This window comes from Leuciscus leuciscus, assembly GCF_965113295.1.
Source record: "Leuciscus leuciscus genome assembly, chromosome: 2".
Taxonomy (NCBI): Eukaryota; Metazoa; Chordata; class Actinopteri; order Cypriniformes; family Leuciscidae; genus Leuciscus; species Leuciscus leuciscus.
In genome coordinates, this window is record NC_138726.1 from 55,155,304 (window position 1) to 55,172,740 (window position 17,437).

Genomic DNA, 17,437 nt, shown 5'->3' on the forward strand with positions numbered 1-17,437 from the left:
TGGGTAATGTAGTTCGCTCGCTCACCGCCGCTTAGGTTGTTTCTACATTTCGTCACAAATGTTGCAGGACAGTAGATGTGAATTTTTATTATTATTATTTATTTATTTATTTTTGTGTGTGTGAACGAAGCATAATTCTCATATTTTAAATCTTGGTTGTGTGTTTTCGGTTTAATGAGCAATGGTGATGTCATGTGTTACGTGTAACTTTTCTCAGCGCTGCTTAGACAGGGCCAATCACAGTCGTTTGTGTCAATCACCAGGTGTTTCTGTTCCCCAAAGGAAGAGCAAAATGTTTGTGCCTGTCCAAAATACCCAATCTTGCGGCCTTGGCCACTTTGGCCAAACGCCGGAAAGAAATACATAATATAAGTAGGAAAGTAGACAAGAGGTCAAGTGCAAAAACCGCAAGTGTGAGTATTTTGGACTGGCGCTTTTAAAGGGATAGTCACCCAAAAATGTTTTTCATTTCATTTAATTTTTCATTGGTTCATTCCCAAGTTGTTTCAAACCTGTATGGGTTTCTTTGTTCTGCTAAGCACAAAGGAAGATACTATGAAGAAAGATTGAACCCAAAACAGTTGTGGGGCACCATTGACTACTGCGGTGTGAACGCACAACCATGGGGGGAAAATACAGTCTTCAAAATGTCTTCCTTTGTGTTTAGCATAACAAATCAATTTGGCTTGGAACAATTTGGGGGTGAGCAAATGATGACAGAATTTTCATTTTTGGGAGAACTATCCCTTTAATATGTCTCACAAAGAAAACTACACGGTCCAGAAGTCTTTGCGGGAGACGTTCAGCGGGACGGGAAGTTACGGCTCAGTGTTTTAAAGGTTAGGCTTGTAGATTGTAAAATATGTGTCGTTTTACAAAGCTTGCAGTTCTGATGATTCGTATTATGTATTTATTTATACGAATGTTGATTATGTTGATTTGCGTGTGATTTATTTGCACGCTTATTCCACGTGGGTTTGATCGCTGTTGACGTTTGGAGTTGAACTTTCGTCAGCAAATCATGTGTTGCATAAATATATGGTTCTCTTAGAAATTTAAGTTGACATTTTCAAGATATTGAGATTTTAACCCAGGAGTGAATTTAAAATGCACCTTGTTAAACCGGTTGCACAAGAAATCGGTTTCAAATTATCTTAAATTTCATAATCAAAAATGGGATCAGTATGATTTATTACATAAATAAGCAGATTTATGTTTATGTTCCTTTTATGCTTTTTTGTTGCACAATAAATCACTTTCTTTGTCTATTTATGAATATGTGCATTATTCATTTTTTTATATTTTATTTATATGTGTATATATATGAATATGAATATATATATATATATATATATATATATATTATGTACACACACACACACACACACACACATATACATATACATATACTCATACCTATCTCCAGTTAAATGTTTGTGGATAATCCCATTAAAAGTCCCATTAGGATTGTTTCCAAATTATGACAGATACAAACGTACATATGCACACAAATTAAAATCTCTTTTCTTTGTCTTATCTGTTCAAAAGTTCTCCATGTCCTCCATCCCATCATGAATTACGCTCGCTTTCTGACAGCTGTGAGTGCAGCGAGAAAACCATCGGCTATTCGCTTACTGAGTGAGTCTGATTTTTATTATTATATCACTGTTTATTACCATGATTGAAATGAACCGCCTGACTGAGATGTGACTCAATGACGAGATGATTTCTTAATAGACACTTAATGTTCAGTAATATTATCGCTTTGACTGGATGAGGAAAAAACCTGAACTGACTGTAGAATTGAACTCATTTCATAATGGATGAACTTTATAACAGTCATTGAACTGAAGTAAGTCAATACTGAACTGACTTGAGCTGAATAAGCTGCTTTGAAACAATCTGTATTGCATAAAGATGACTTAATACAGCGTGACGCAGCCTCATTTCTGGTGTCACTGTGATCCAGCTGAGCTGCAGCAGCGATCTCCTCCATCTCTGATCTCTCTGGCCGGAGGAGCTCCCAATCCCAACACCTTCCCGTTCCAGTCGGCCAGAGTTGAAGTGAAGGGAGGAGATGCTGTGGTGTTGGATGAGACGCTGATGAAGAGAGCGCTGCAGTACTCCGGCTCATATGGGTATCAAACATTACACTGTTGCTCACTCCCGGGTAGATTACATGTATTCATCTGTATTATGGCATCTGATTCCAAGATTAAAGTACTTGATATTACTGTAGATTATAATACATTTTAGAATGCTCATAATCAGATTACAGTTACTTTTTTTATGGATTACATGAGTGGGGGCTCGTCCGGGATTTAAACCCGGGACCTCTCGCACCTCAAACATTATTCAAACAGTTATTTATGATTTATCAATTCTCCTTAATTCTTCTTTTTTCTCTTTAAAATTTTTCTTTCTAAAAAGCCTACCATTTATATACATCTTCTAGTTAGGCTACTTCATAAACCCCAGGTTGCTGGGAAACCCTTAAGTAAAGTTTAATGCAATTCATGTTTTTGATAACAAAGAGTGGAATATATTTACATCTTTTGTATTCTTATAACAATATGGCACAAAATAAACATATTTTAACTATGGCTGTCAACGTTAACGAGTTAACGCATGTGATTAATTAGAAATCCTTAACGCGGTAAAATAATTTAATACAAATAACATAAATTGGCACGTGAAACTTTTAATTAACATAATTTACGTGACGCAGTTCGTCAAAACCAGTGTGGCCAGATGATATGCTAACTACTCAGATAGCACACGTACATCACGGAGACGTCTATTTGATGTGCGTGTTTACATCTGGAAGACGTATTTTTAAGAGTGTTTGCTTATCTGCAATACATCTATAGGACGTTTCCTGTCAGATGTCAAATAGATGTCTAGATGATATCTTTAAGATGTAATGATTTAGAATGTATGTTAAACTGACATCTTAAAGATGTCTATCAGATGTTAGTAAACAGCAGATGCTTTCCAGATGAAGTGATCTTTCACAGACATCTTGCAGTCGTATGTGTGCTGTCTGGGTACGTTTCTCGCGTGGAAAAAGCAAACCAGCGTCTGGAATGAGTGCAATTAATCTTGATTAAAAATGTTTATCTATTGACAGCCCTAATTTAAATCCATGTGATAAACGAGTTAGGTCAAAAGTAATCTAAAAGGATTCAGAATGCATTACATGAAATGTGTAATCTAATCGATTACGTCATATAGTTTGAAATCAGTAAAGAATTACAATAAGCACTGTAAGCACCTCTATTGCTTCATTGTCTTGTGTGTGTGTGTGTGTGTGTGTGTGTGCGTGTGTGTGTGCTGGTAGGATTCCAGAGCTGGTCTCATGGATGAAGGATCTTCAGAAAAGCCTCCACAATCCTCCCACAGCCGGCTACAGTCCAGAGAGAGGACAGATGGAGATGTGTGTCACCACCGGCAGTCAGGAGGGGCTCTGTAAAGTACGCCCACCTCATACACACACACCAGTGATGCGCGGGTCAATGTATAAACAATCCGCACCCGACCGACGTTTTCAACTAACCCGCCCGCAACTCGGACCGCAAAAAAAAAAAGAAGAAAATATTGTACCCGACCCGCTTCCTGGCCCGCATTTTTTAAAAGTAGTAAATGCATAGCAAGAAGTACACATGACAAAGCCAGCACTTTGGTCATCATCTTTCATTATTTCGGCAAATGTCTCCCACACTTTGCTCTTTCTGTTTGTGTATTTGCGGAGCTTCCACTCCCCAGTCTTCACCTTTTCTCTTGCCGCCTCCATCTCTACCTGCAGACTGAGCTCGTGCGTCATCTTCGCGCCAGTTATTCAGCCAATAAAGTGTAGGCCTATGTATTTCATAGAAAATTGCATGTGAGCGGAGTGGAGCGGGAGCGAGCGGGCGGATCTTGGACAAGAGCGCAGAGCGGCATTTTTAAAAGGATGGAGCGTCGCCCTATTTCCCGCTCCAATTTCGCTCCGCGCACACCACGATTCTGAAGCATGCTCAGTCAAGCCTGACTCAGTCTACTGTTGATGACTGCAAGATGGATTCTATTTTCAGTCAAAACTCGGCTCAATAATGGAGTTCAAAGAGTAGGCTACTTCAAAAAGGAAAATAAGAAGTCATACAGGTGTACTATAATATAAAACTAACTATAATGTGGTAGAAGAAAACGAATGTGGAGACATCGTTTCAGTCAGTAAAGATTCATTTTGGAATCTAAAAAGACATCTCTCGAAAACATGCAGTGTGCTATGTGAACACGCTGGGAAGAAAGCAAAACGTTAGCAAATTGAATAGGCCTACGGTAACTTGTAACAAAGTGTAAATTAAATATAGCGTAATATTCAAACAATTGATACAAGCCCATTTAAATTTTAATCCTGCGCGCTGCGCAAAAGTTCAGTTATAAGAATGTTGGCCTAATAGTTAATTTAGCCTACTTTTAAACTTTTTTTTTTTTTTACTTTTTTACGTTTCTTATAAAACGTTTATGTATATTTTTTTATATTTTTGTTTATATACATTTTATTTATATTATTAGGCCCATTTATTCGTTATATTTTACAACAGTTTGTGTGTACAATGGATATACGCCCATTTCAATTTTAATCGTGCGCGTTGCGCAAAAGTTAACTTATCAAAATTCTGGCCTAATAGTAAATTTACTTTTAAAATTTTTATGTAGGCTATATTTTTGTTTATATAATTGTTATTTATATTATTAGGCCCATTTATTCGTTTAATTTTACAGGACTTTGTGTAGGCTATATTCCTTCTTACATAGGCCTAATTTTTAATTTGAAATAAAACATTTCTATTTGAAAAATGTTGTTGTTGCTCATTAGTTCTTTAGGAGGTAAGGCTGTGGTCTAAGCTACAGTGATATAGGCTACATGTAGATTTTTTTTCCTTTTTTGGAGCGAGCGGGGGGCGATTTGAGCGGAGCGGCCTGATGTAGCTTTGAGCGGGGGAGCGGAGGGGTGGACAGTTCCGTGAGCGATGAGCGGAGATTCTCACCGCTCCACTCCGCTCATATGCTCTCTAGTACTATATAAATTACAAAGGTTTAATTGGCATCTTTATTTCAAACGACCCGACCGACCGCGACCCGAATATCATTAAAAATATTTGTGGATGACTCGTAACCGCGGGTGACCGCGGGTGACCGCAGGCACCCGCTCATTTCGGATCAACCCGCGCATCACTGACACACACCACTAACATCCTGCAGGAGAATATCTGGACCGAATCAGACCCATAGTGAGCATTTTACACTGCTAATCATGGTCAATAATAATATGGGCACCAAGATATTATGCATCCCTAGTCAGGGTTATTATAGTTAACTAAGCCTTCCTTCCATTCCCAGGGAAAGAAAGAACTGCTAAATGCATGAATGGAAACTGAAACCATAAAAAAAAACTTTATTGCTTAAAAATAAAATAAACGTAACCTATAATGAATTAAATATACACTACCGTTCAGAAGTTTGGGGTCAGTAAGATTTTTAATGTTTTTAAAAGAAGTATCTTCTGCTCACCAAGGCTGCATTTATTTGATAAAAAACTATAAAAAAAACCCAGTAATATTGTGAAATATTATGACAATTTAAAATTACTGTTTTCTATTTTAATATATTTTAACATGTCATTTATTCCTGTGATCAAAGCTGAATTTTCAGCATCATTACTCCAGTCTTCAGGGTCACATGATCCTTCAGAAATCATTCTAATATGATTTGATGCTCAAGAAACATTCATTATTATTATCAATGTTGAAAACTGTTGTGTACAATTTTTTCTCAAAATTCTTTGATGAATAGAAAGTTCAAAAGAACAGCATTTATTTAAAATAGAATCTTTTCTAACATTATAAATGTCTTTACTGTAACTTTTGATCAGGTTAACTCATCCTTGATTTAAAAGGATTATTTATTTCCCCCAAAAATAAAATAAAAATTCTTACTGACCCCAAACTTTTGAACGGTAGTTTTTAATGTTACAAAAGCTTTAGATTTCAGATAAACGCTGTTCTTTTGAACTTTCTATTCATCATAGCATCATGAAATAAAACATGAAATAATCATAAATGTTTTCTTGAGCATCAAATCATCATATTAGAATGATTTCTGAAGGGTCATGTGACACTGAAGACTGGAGTAATGATGCTGAAAATTCAGCTTTGATCACAGGAATAAATGACACTTTACTGTATATTCACATAGAAAACAGCTGTTTTAAATTGGAATAATATTTCACAATATTACTGTTTTTGTTTGTATTTTTAATCAAATAAATGCAGCCTTGGTGAGCAGAAGAGACTTCTTTTAAAAACATTAAAAATCTTACTGACCCCAAACTTTTGAACGGTAGTGTATATATTTAAACTATATATATATATATCCATAAACCAAAACTGCCATAAAAAAAATTATATATATATATATATGAGGCATAAAAACCTAACAAGAATGACAAAAACACCCAACAAATTTACTAAAACTGAAAATATTTTAGCAATAAAAACTATGATGATACTAAAACACCACTGTTCTTAATAAATGCTCTTGTGGCGATACAGTCACTCTGTTCCTGAAGTTTTTAGTATGCTCAATATTATTAGTGATATGCATATTGGAGTATGTGCCATGATTTAGGATAAAAGGTGAGAAAAAGTTTGCCACATTATAAGGGGGAAAAAAGACGACACAAAAGGGAATGTGTCAAAATGTTTCGGTCACAACATGACCTTGTTCAGTGCCGTGTTCAGGGTCGTGTTCAGTGCCGTGTTCAGGGTCGTGTTCAGGGTCGTGTTCAGTGCCGTGTTCAGGGTCGTGTTCAGTGCCGTGTTCAGTGCCGTGTTCAGTGCCGTGTTCAGGGTCGTGTTCAGGGTCGTGTTCAGTGCCGTGTTCAGTGCCGTGTTCAGTGCCGTGTTCAGGGTCGTGTTCAGGGTCGTGTTCAGTGCCGTGTTCAGTGCCGTGTTCAGTGCCGTGTTCAGTGCCGTGTTCAGTGCCGTGTTCAGTGCCGTGTTCAGTGCCGTGTTCAGGGTCGTGTTCAGTGCCGTGTTCAGGGTCGTGTTCAGTGCCGTGTTCAGGGTCGTGTTCAGTGCCGTGTTCAGTGCCGTGTTCAGTGCCGTGTTCAGTGCCGTGTTCAGTGCCGTGTTCAGGGTCGTGTTCAGTGCCGTGTTCAGTGCCGTGTTCAGTGCCGTGTTCAGTGCCGTGTTCAGTGCCGTGTTCAGTGCCGTGTTCAGTGCCGTGTTCAGGGTCGTGTTCTGCGCGTGTTCAGGGTCGTGTTCAGGGTAGTGTTCAGGGTCGTGTTCAGGGTCGTGTTCAGTGCCGTGTTCAGTGCCGTGTTCAGTGCCGTGTTCAGTGCCGTGTTCAGTGCCGTGTTCAGTGCCGTGTTCAGTGCCGTGTTCAGTGCCGTGTTCAGTGCCGTGTTCAGGGTCGTGTTCAGTGCCGTGTTCAGTGCCGTGTTCAGTGCCGTGTTCAGTGCCGTGTTCAGTGCCGTGTTCAGTGCCGTGTTCAGTGCCGTGTTCAGTGCCGTGTTCAGGGTCGTGTTCAGGGTCGTGTTCAGTGCCGTGTTCAGTGCCGTGTTCAGTGCCGTGTTCAGTGCCGTGTTCAGTGCCGTGTTCAGTGCCGTGTTCAGTGCCGTGTTCAGTGCCGTGTTCAGTGGCGTGTTCAGGGTCGTGTTCAGTGCCGTGTTCAGGGTCGTGTTCAGTGCCGTGTTCAGTGCCGTGTTCAGTGCCGTGTTCAGTGCCGTGTTCAGGGTCGTGTTCAGGGTCGTGTTCAGGGTCGTGTTCAGGGTCGTGTTCAGGGTCGTGTTCAGGGTCGTGTTCAGTGCCGTGTTCAGTGCCGTGTTCAGTGCCGTGTTCAGTGCCGTGTTCAGGGTCGTGTTCAGTGCCGTGTTCAGGGTCGTGTTCAGGGTCGTGTTCAGTGCCGTGTTCAGTGCCGTGTTCAGTGCCGTGTTCAGTGCCGTGTTCAGTGCCGTGTTCAGTGCCGTGTTCAGTGCCGTGTTCAGGGTCGTGTTCAGTGCCGTGTTCAGTGCCGTGTTCAGTGCCGTGTTCAGTGCCGTGTTCAGTGCCGTGTTCAGTGCCGTGTTCAGGGTCGTGTTCAGTGCCGTGTTCAGTGCCGTGTTCAGGGTCGTGTTCAGGGTCGTGTTCAGGGTCGTGTTCAGGGTCGTGTTCAGTGCCGTGTTCAGTGCCGTGTTCAGTGCCGTGTTCAGTGCCGTGTTCAGTGCCGTGTTCAGTGCCGTGTTCAGTGCCGTGTTCAGTGCCGTGTTCAGGGTCGTGTTCAGTGCCGTGTTCAGTGCCGTGTTCAGGGTCGTGTTCAGGGTCGTGTTCAGGGTCGTGTTCAGTGCCGTGTTCAGTGCCGTGTTCAGTGCCGTGTTCAGGGTCGTGTTCAGGGTCGTGTTCAGGGTCGTGTTCAGGGTCGTGTTCAGTGCCGTGTTCAGTGCCGTGTTCAGTGCCGTGTTCAGTGCCGTGTTCAGTGCCGTGTTCAGTGCCGTGTTCAGGGTCGTGTTCAGGGTCGTGTTCAGGGTCGTGTTCAGGGTCGTGTTCAGTGCCGTGTTCAGTGCCGTGTTCAGGGTCGTGTTCAGTGCCGTGTTCAGTGCCGTGTTCAGTGCCGTGTTCAGTGCCGTGTTCAGTGCCGTGTTCAGTGCCGTGTTCAGTGCCGTGTTCAGTGCCGTGTTCAGTGCCGTGTTCAGTGCCGTGTTCAGTGCCGTGTTCAGTGCCGTGTTCAGTGCCGTGTTCAGGGTCGTGTTCAGGGTCGTGTTCAGGGTCGTGTTGTGACTGAACCGTTTGCTGTTCCTGTGGTTTTTATCTCGCTTTTACATTTTTGTTGTCTTTTTTCATCCTCATAATGAGCGGCTGGCCTATTTGGTGATTTCTCCTCTTTTTACTATATACTAAAATTCTAGTTTTCCTCTTCGTTCTGTTCATCAGATATTTGAGATGCTCGTCAATCCTGGAGACAACGTCCTCCTCGATGCTCCCACATACTCAGGAACACTGGCAGCCGTAAGGACAAAGATGGAGCATGTTTTACCTGTGATCTCTCTTGATGCGTTAAAGGAACATGCTTACATGTCATTATTGCGAACTCTCTCCTCAACAGCTGCAGCCGCTGGGCTGCAACATCATGAATGTGCCCAGCGATCAGCATGGCATGATCCCAGAAGACCTCAGGAAGGTTCTGGCGCAGTGGGACCCGACAGACGCGCAGAAGCCGGACTGCACCGTACCCAGAGTCTTGTACACCATCCCCAACGGAGGCAATCCCACTGGAGCGTCCATGACTTATGAGAGGAAACAGGAAGTCTATGAAGTAAGCAGTGTTTATTTCCTCAATGCACACGTTTTGAGGCAGAAATGGTCCCTGTATGATGTCACAACAACATTCAGAAGATGTTGTGATTTATGATGTAAGTGTGTGTTTATGTGCTCTTTTATCATGTTGTATACACAATAATTAAAATGTAATTGTTAAATAAAACCTAAAACTCGTATTAAATTTATATAATTTATATTATTATATAAAATAATAAAATAAAACTAGCAGAAATAAATTGAAGTTGATGTACTAAATTGACTAAATTTGAAATAAAAATAGATTAAATCTATTATAATACTATTAAAAACATCCGTCCTTGTTAGTCCAAAAAACAGCTTTAATTGAGTCCACGCTCAGGAAACGACTTGTTCCGGTTTTTGTCACATGACGTAATAGTGTAGAAGAGTAACGCCCAGTTCTACATCATCATGTCTTCGGCCCCGCCCACTGACACATGAGAAGAGAAATACTGGATCACTGGACTAAATATAACATTACCTTCCAATGGATCCGAATGCTAGGAAAGTGAACGTCTCAGTAGAGCATTATTTGTTTGTTTGGTTCATTCTTTGGTAAATCAGTCGCATTTCGGCGCAGGCTTTACAAACAGACTTTTACCGTAAGATATAGAGTCGACAGTCATGCCACAACATGTAAGTAATCATGTTAATTCTAATGCCTAATCTGTGACCAGTGATTTCTGATATATAGTGTTTCATGTACAGTCAGAGGGCCGGTAGTACTCACACCGTCTATGACGTCACCAAGACTCGCGCCAATCGGCCTGACGGGGGCGCTACAGCGGGGAAAAGTGCCAAATCGCTCTTACTCTTACATTTTCGGGTATTTTGGATTTTTTGAAAAACCTACTTTTGCGAACTTGTTCTAGGTTTTTGGCCCGATCGGAACCAAACCAGTGCGGCAAGATTCTCTGGAGTCTGATTGTCAATAATTATATTTAAAAAAAAGAAATTTAAGGGCCGCCAAAACGTTCGAAGTGGGAGGAGCCTCTTTTTACTAAAATGCCTGTAACTTGTGAACGGAATGAGATATTTTCAACAAACTCGGCACACATGTAAGGGCTCATTCTGTTTTCTGCATTCTGGTTACTGGCCACTTGGTGGCGCTATAACATGGAAAAAACTTAAAAATGGCTATAACCAGGGGCGTAGCAACCGGGGGGGACACGTCCCCCGCACTTTTAGAAACACGGGATTCTGTCCCCCGCATTTATTTTGACCCAGCGTCAATATTTCCGCCCGTGTTCTCTGATTTGTTACTTAGACTTGAGTGAACTAACATTCAGCCAATCACAGCGCGAATCATCTCTTGGGTGTGTCTGCATGAGCTTCAAATCTCTTGTTGCTCTTGCGAATTTTCGTTCGTTTAGTCCCCTTGCTGTTTGGCCGTCTGGAGTAAAATGCACCCCAGAAAAAAAGCAGAGGACGATTACATCCTTTTTACAAACACACAAACACATTATGTTAACAATAATTTATTTGCACACAAAAAAAACCTCATGATCAGTTTTTTGGCTGTCTGATGATGACAATGAGATCGTGAGGTGCTTGAAAGCAGCTTTTGACGCGTTCGACCCGAGTTCGAATCCGCCTTTTGCCGAACTCGCTCTTCTCCATTTTCCCAACACATTTGAGATGTCAAATTTATAGCCTAACATAAAGGTCTCTAGCGTTATATTTTGCCAACAAACTAAAATTGAAACCGTGATATGGCTTTGTTGTTTGTTCCTTTCTAAAACAGAATAAGACTTTAACTAATTAGCCAGTCTGTTTGTGCTGCGTGATATAAAGAAAAGTGCGCACTTTGCTCACCGATCAGCTGGTGATCTGGCGTTAAAAAACACTCAAGGGTTTATTTCTTGCAAGTGAAGAAATTAGGACAAAAGTATTGTAATTTCCCTATACTATAGTGTAATATAAAATATACTTTTGAAATATTCATTTTCATTTATAAAGTATAGACATTTATAGGCTATGATTTTACGTCATATAATAATATAATAATGATTTGTATAATTATTCCTAATAACTGTTTGGCATTCTAAAACACCAGTGATAATGTAATGTAGACTGATAGTCTATAGGCTATCATAACTAAAAAGATGTTTGAGCCCTCTTTAGGTACAAGTCAATGCTTTTTCTTTGTTCAATGTGCATAGTTCATGGGTTGAATCCGGTTAAAGCTCTTAATTTTGAGCTCTCAAAGTGCAGCAGATAGATGCATTTAACCTTAAAATGCAAAAAAAAAATCTTCCGGGGGAGCATGCCCCCGAACCCCCCTAGAAGGACAGAGGTCCACCCAACATAGGGGGTATCACCACCATACAGCTTTTGTCCCCCCCACTTTTATAAAGGCTGCTACGCCCCTGGCTATAACTATGAAACACTAAGTCTGATTGACTTGAAAATTGGCATGTGGTGTTTTTGTCCAAGGTGCCAAGACTGTCTTTGAGGACATTGTCATATCTCGAAAAATACGGTCGGTGGCGGCCAATGAAGTTTGAGCAGCTATCAGGCAAGGTTAACGGAGGCAGATCGGAAAGAAACTCGTTTTTCTCATGCGTAAAGTATTGTATATCACACGATTTTTGGCACACGCCTACGACATTCATACCGCATGGTAGATCTACTCATTTGCCTCTAGTACCACCACCGTCAATCGAATCGTTCATTAAATATTGCAGATTAAAAAAAAAAAAAACTTTTGCAAACTAGTCCTAGGTTTTTGGCTCAACCTCGATAAAACCACTGCGGCACAATTCTTGGGACTCTCTAGGTCAATAATTATCATAAAATTGTTTATCTTTGGCCTTTGGATAGCTATAACAGGGTCATTTAGAAAATGGGTGTAGCAAAATGTACTCAAAAGCCTATAAATCCTAAACGAAAACTCAGAACTTCACGTAATTTGGTGAGCACATGCAACACATGATTCTAAACAAGCATGCAAAGTTTTATGGAGTTCGGACCATAGGTGGCGCTATAACTGTTAAAAAGCTTTAAAACCATATTTTCCTCTGTAAATTGACTGTAAATGGTCTTTTCCATCAATGATCTTGGTGGTTACAGGCTTGTTAAAGAAAACATAATTCCTTTTTTATGCATGTGCTTAAAGGCCATAAAACGCTTGAACCCCATCATTGCTGCTCGCAGCTATATTATAAAATGTTTTTTTTACATCAAAATCGAAAAATTCACCAAATTGTCATTGTTTTAATTTGCAGCTTGCCAGGATATATGATATGCTTATCATTGAGGATGACCCGTATTATTTCCTGCAATTCCAAAAAGTAAGTTCCTCTGATTTATTGCTCTCTTCACAGCATCTGTTTGTATAGTGTGAATAATCAGAAGGAAGTAGTAGTCATCATATACTGACCTCTCTGATAGCCTCTCTATTGCGGCTGCGATAAGATAACGCTCAATATGAAGCAGTGTAATGTCAATACTCTGCTCTGTTCTCTCCTCATCCAGCCGTGGGCACCAACATTTCTCTCCATGGACGTGGACGGACGCGTCCTCCGAACGGACTCGTTCTCCAAGATCATGTCGTCGGGGTGGGTGCTGTCAAAAGCCAGTTTGTGCTTCAAATGTCAGTGACTTGATTCACTGGACAGTAGTGCTTTTGTCACGAGACACAGCCGTCAGGGTCATGATATTGACTCAAGATAGAAAGGGAAAAAACTCTTTCTCAGGGAGAGAGATGGGAAAAGTGTGGCAACATCAAGATATGTACTGGAAATGCTGTCACTTACATATTTCACATGCATTTTTACCATGTTTTTTTTAACATGGCAATACCATATTTTTTGTGAACATAACTTTTGAAATAGCGTTTAATTGTGTACAGTTAATGAGTGTGGTAATATATATAATTTTATTTATCATATCTGTATTATTTATAGATAATACAAAATATTATTTGTTTATATATTATATTATTTGTTTACATTTAGTTTATATAATTCAATTATATATTACTATCAACTATTTATTATATATATACTGTATACTGTGTGTATGTATATTTTATTTAAATATATAATTTTATATATGTATATATTTATATTAATGCACAATATCTAAATATTCACACACACACATACATGCATATATATTTAGTTATTTATCATTTGCATATTAATTATTTGTAGATTGTATATATATATATATATGTGTATATATATGATTAAATAATTAACAAATAATAAAAAATATGCATGTATGTGTATATATATATATATAATATCTACAAATAATGAATATGCATATGATAAATATCTAAATATATATATGTATTATATATATATGTATATATAGAGTTAAATTGCATTTTATTCAATAGTTTTTATAAAGTACTGTCAATTATGTATTAATATAATTAATGTACATATATAATGTTAATATTTATAATATGTATATTTTGTTTAATTATATTAAATATGTATATTAATACAGAATTTATGAATTATTTATTCATATTTAAATATAATTGCACAGCGTTTAATTCATTAGTTCTTAAAATCTACTATCAATTATTTAATATAAATAATGAATATACATATAGTATAGTTTAATAACAAAGTATTCATACCTATGCATATTTTGTTATGTAATTGATATTATTTACATTAATTTAATTTAATCAATATATGTTTTTATATTCTACCATGAAATAAAACCACTAACTTAACATCTTACTTCCACTTCCAAAAGATATTAATTCCCTTCTCTCTCACTACCTTTCTCAGATCATGATTGATGTATTTTGAAGGGTAATGTTGTGTTATTTGGGTCAGGTTGCGGATTGGTTTCGTGACGGGGCCGAAGCCGTTGGTGGATCGGGTGGTTCTGCACATCCAGGCCTCGACGATGCACACCAGCACCTTCACACAGGTCAGACATCCACACTTACCTGTCATTCCTGTTTCTGCTGAATCTTTCCTGAAGCGACAGGCCTCGGCAGCACAACAGCTTCAGGAGAGGCTTGTTCCTCATTCCTCATTATCTGTCATCCGTACACAGTACAGTAAACACACACGTCTCCGAGAGTGTGGAAACGTGGCGTGTTTGTAATGTACGTGTGTTTCAGATCCCAGCGGAGAGAAGATCTGTGTAACGTGATAATGAATCTGAACTGTAATTATTCTCCCAGCGTGAATCTCAGGAGAAGAGATGCATGGAAAAAAACAAGTGCTTTAACACTGATTAATTAGACTGTGGGGGAAGATCAACAAAGTCATTAAATAATTTATAAAATAAATATTGTTTCCTTATTATTGTTGCTGTGGTGGAATGATTTGCAAAATACTCTGTAATTAAGATTAGCAAAGTCATTAAATAATGTTTAAAAAATATTATATTTAAAACAATTATTTTAATAATTATTGTTAATAGTTATTTTATACATTAAATGTATAAAATAGTTTTCTGTTTTTGTTGCTGTGGTGCAATTAATATTAACAAAGTCAATAAATAATGTGTAATAAATAGTAAAAGATATTAGCTAATATTTATTTGAGTAATAATTAATAATATTTATTTTAGGCAATTAATATTGTATAAAATAAATATTTTTTATTTTTTGTCACTGTGGTGAAATGATTTGCAAAATACTCTAAGATCAGCAGATTCAATAAATAATGTTTAATAAATATTGAAATATATTAGCTACTATTTATTTGAATAATAATTAATATTTATTTAATGCAATTAATAATGTACAAAATAAATAGTTTTCTCTCTTGTCGCTGTGGTGTAATAATTTGCTAAATACTCTTTAATTAAGATCAGCAAAGTCATTAAATAATGTTCAATAAATATTGAAAGAGAATAGCTAATAATTATTTGAATAATAATTGACATTTGTTTTATACAATTAATAATGTACAAAATAAGTATTTTCTCTCGTCTCTGTGGTGTAGTAATTTGCAAAATACATGTATGCTATCAGCATAGTCATTAAATGTGTAATAAATATTAAAGAACATAATTAATAACATTTATTTTATCTGTTAAATGTATAAAATTCAATCTGTTTAGTTTTTTTTAACCATATCATAGAATCTTCTGATATCTTGTGTCCTGTGAAATAAATGCCACATCGTGTGTCAAACTGTAGTCCGAGTGAACCGATCGAGCCTCTCGTTCTTTAAACTTCTCGTGTGTGTGTGTGTGTGTGTGTGTGTCCAGCTCATCGTGTCTCAGCTGCTTCAGAACTGGGGTCAGACTGGTTTCCTCACACACATTGATGGGTGAGTCTCTGAGAATCAGTTCAGGTCCTGTATTTCTGGATCTCAAGTACTAAAAGTACTTAAGTATCAAAAGTAAATGTCAATGCATTGTTTTATTATTGTTGCATTGCTGTATGTAATACTTACAGTACCATATGCCTCTGAATCTATGCCTGCCCTCATATCAATATCACATTTATTTTTATAAAACGGAAAGCTCCGGTCCTTGATTCTGATTGGTTGAGCCGCGTTCGAAGCCGTTGTAAATTACTGGACAAACACACACCTGTGTGACCGCATTACATTAGTGTTACTGAGCAACTGCCGTTTGTGACTCTTTGTTGCTGCATGTGTTGCTTAGCAACCTCTTTGGAACTGCATTGCTTGGCGGAGGAATAAGTGTGTTATAACGCTATATTTTTTTGTTGCTGGTGTTTATTTTATGAATAAAATAAATATTAAAATGAATATTTTTACGGAGTAACCGTTTTATAAAAGCAGTAAGCCCCTTGAAGCCGTGTTTTACAGTGGATTTAGCACAGCTAAGGGGGTTTAGCTCGCTCCGCGTCGTAGCTAACAACGCTCCTGTTCTAGATCCACTGTAAAACACGGCTTCAAGGGGCTTATTGCTTACCTAGAACACAGTCCCAGTAGTGGGATTGAATATGAGATTGAATAAGTGCACTCAGTAACGTCCACAATGGTTTCGGACGTTCCCTCAAATAGTTCCCTATTTAAAGTTTTTTGGCTTTTAGTATGAATATGTTAGCCTTACTGTTATCTATAAGCTAGTGTGCTCCAAAACAATGACACAATTCGCACTTAGAAGACCAAACCCAACGCTGAAAATGAAAATCAGGTTGATGTCAGAATCCAACATCAGTCGGACGTCGGGTTTCTGGCGTCAAACCGACTTTCATTTCCAACCTAAATCCTCCCCTGACTGACGTTACTACTTTCCACTGTACAGATCCTCAAAAAGTGCAGTTAAGTACAGCACTCGAGTAAATGTCCACCTCTTCTTAGTGCAGCTACGTTGTTCTTCGTTATGTTTTCTACATGGACTTCTGTATGAGATGAGATGTGCTTATGTTCGACATTAGTTGTTCCTGTTCCTCAGGGTGATCGAGTTTTACAGATCTCAGAGGAACGCCATGCTCTCCTCAGCCGACCGATGGCTCAGAGGTTTGTAGAAAACACAAACATCACATTTACAGCAATGCACTGACAGTCGAGGGGGTTTTATTCTTGTTAATGTGCTTATATTAATTATTCAGTACAAAAGTGTCTTTTTTTAGCTAGATTGTCCTTTTTAGTGCTGATTTAGCTGTTTTGGTCGATGACACTAATGTAATTCAGCTGTGTGTGTGTGTGTGTGTGTGTGTGTGTGTGTTTCTCCATGTAAGCATTGCTTTGTGAATGTTTATATCACATCTATTCCTGGTATTCTGATACAGTGAAAATGGCCATATATAGTTTTACATAATCATGATATGATTAAGTTTTGCATATACATTTGTTCAGACAAGTGACTTTATCACACTAGTCTCTTGTTATAATGCTTGACTCTTGAGTGTGTATTTGATCATTTGTCCCAGTGCAACTCATGATATGATTTTTGATATTTTAATGATCTTCTGTGGAAATGAACAGATGCCGTTCACAGTTTGAGTTGTACTGAGTCTAAAACACACGGCAGAACGCATGTTGATGTTGATTTTACTGGAATAAGTAAATGATCTGTCAGAGGATTTAATCTCTCTCTCTCTCTCTCTCTCTCTCTCTCTCTCTCTCTCTCTCTCTCTCTCTCTCTCTCTCTCTCTCTCTCTCTCTCACGTGTGT

General features: G+C 38.5%; 1 protein-coding gene and 1 long non-coding RNA gene across 4 annotated transcripts in view; both read left to right on the plus strand.

Moving 5' to 3' along the window:
* The first annotated feature begins 617 nt into the window (after positions 1 to 617).
* Positions 618 to 17,437, plus strand: part of aadat (aminoadipate aminotransferase) — a 20,139-nt gene continuing 3,319 nt past the window's right edge. Inside the window, exons 1-11 of one of the 3 annotated variants that reach the window (XM_082162385.1) lie at positions 618 to 830; positions 1,549 to 1,638; positions 1,970 to 2,138; positions 3,341 to 3,473; positions 8,955 to 9,029; positions 9,127 to 9,336; positions 12,587 to 12,652; positions 12,837 to 12,919; positions 14,162 to 14,258; positions 15,555 to 15,616; positions 16,716 to 16,780. In XM_082162385.1, the coding sequence (XP_082018511.1) occupies positions 1,572 to 1,638; positions 1,970 to 2,138; positions 3,341 to 3,473; positions 8,955 to 9,029; positions 9,127 to 9,336; positions 12,587 to 12,652; positions 12,837 to 12,919; positions 14,162 to 14,258; positions 15,555 to 15,616; positions 16,716 to 16,780 (1,027 nt within the window). In that variant the 5' untranslated portion in view covers positions 618 to 830; positions 1,549 to 1,571. Of the gene's footprint in view, positions 840 to 1,547; positions 1,639 to 1,969; positions 2,139 to 3,340; positions 3,474 to 8,954; positions 9,030 to 9,126; positions 9,337 to 12,586; positions 12,653 to 12,836; positions 12,920 to 14,161; positions 14,259 to 15,554; positions 15,617 to 16,715; positions 16,781 to 17,437 lie in introns of all 3 variants that reach the window. The other 2 variants (XM_082162383.1, XM_082162384.1) reach the window with 2 other exon arrangements.
* Positions 9,346 to 10,299, plus strand: LOC309493390. The gene is made up of 2 exons (XR_014203899.1): positions 9,346 to 9,995; positions 10,068 to 10,299. It is a non-coding gene; the product is annotated as an uncharacterized lncRNA (long non-coding RNA).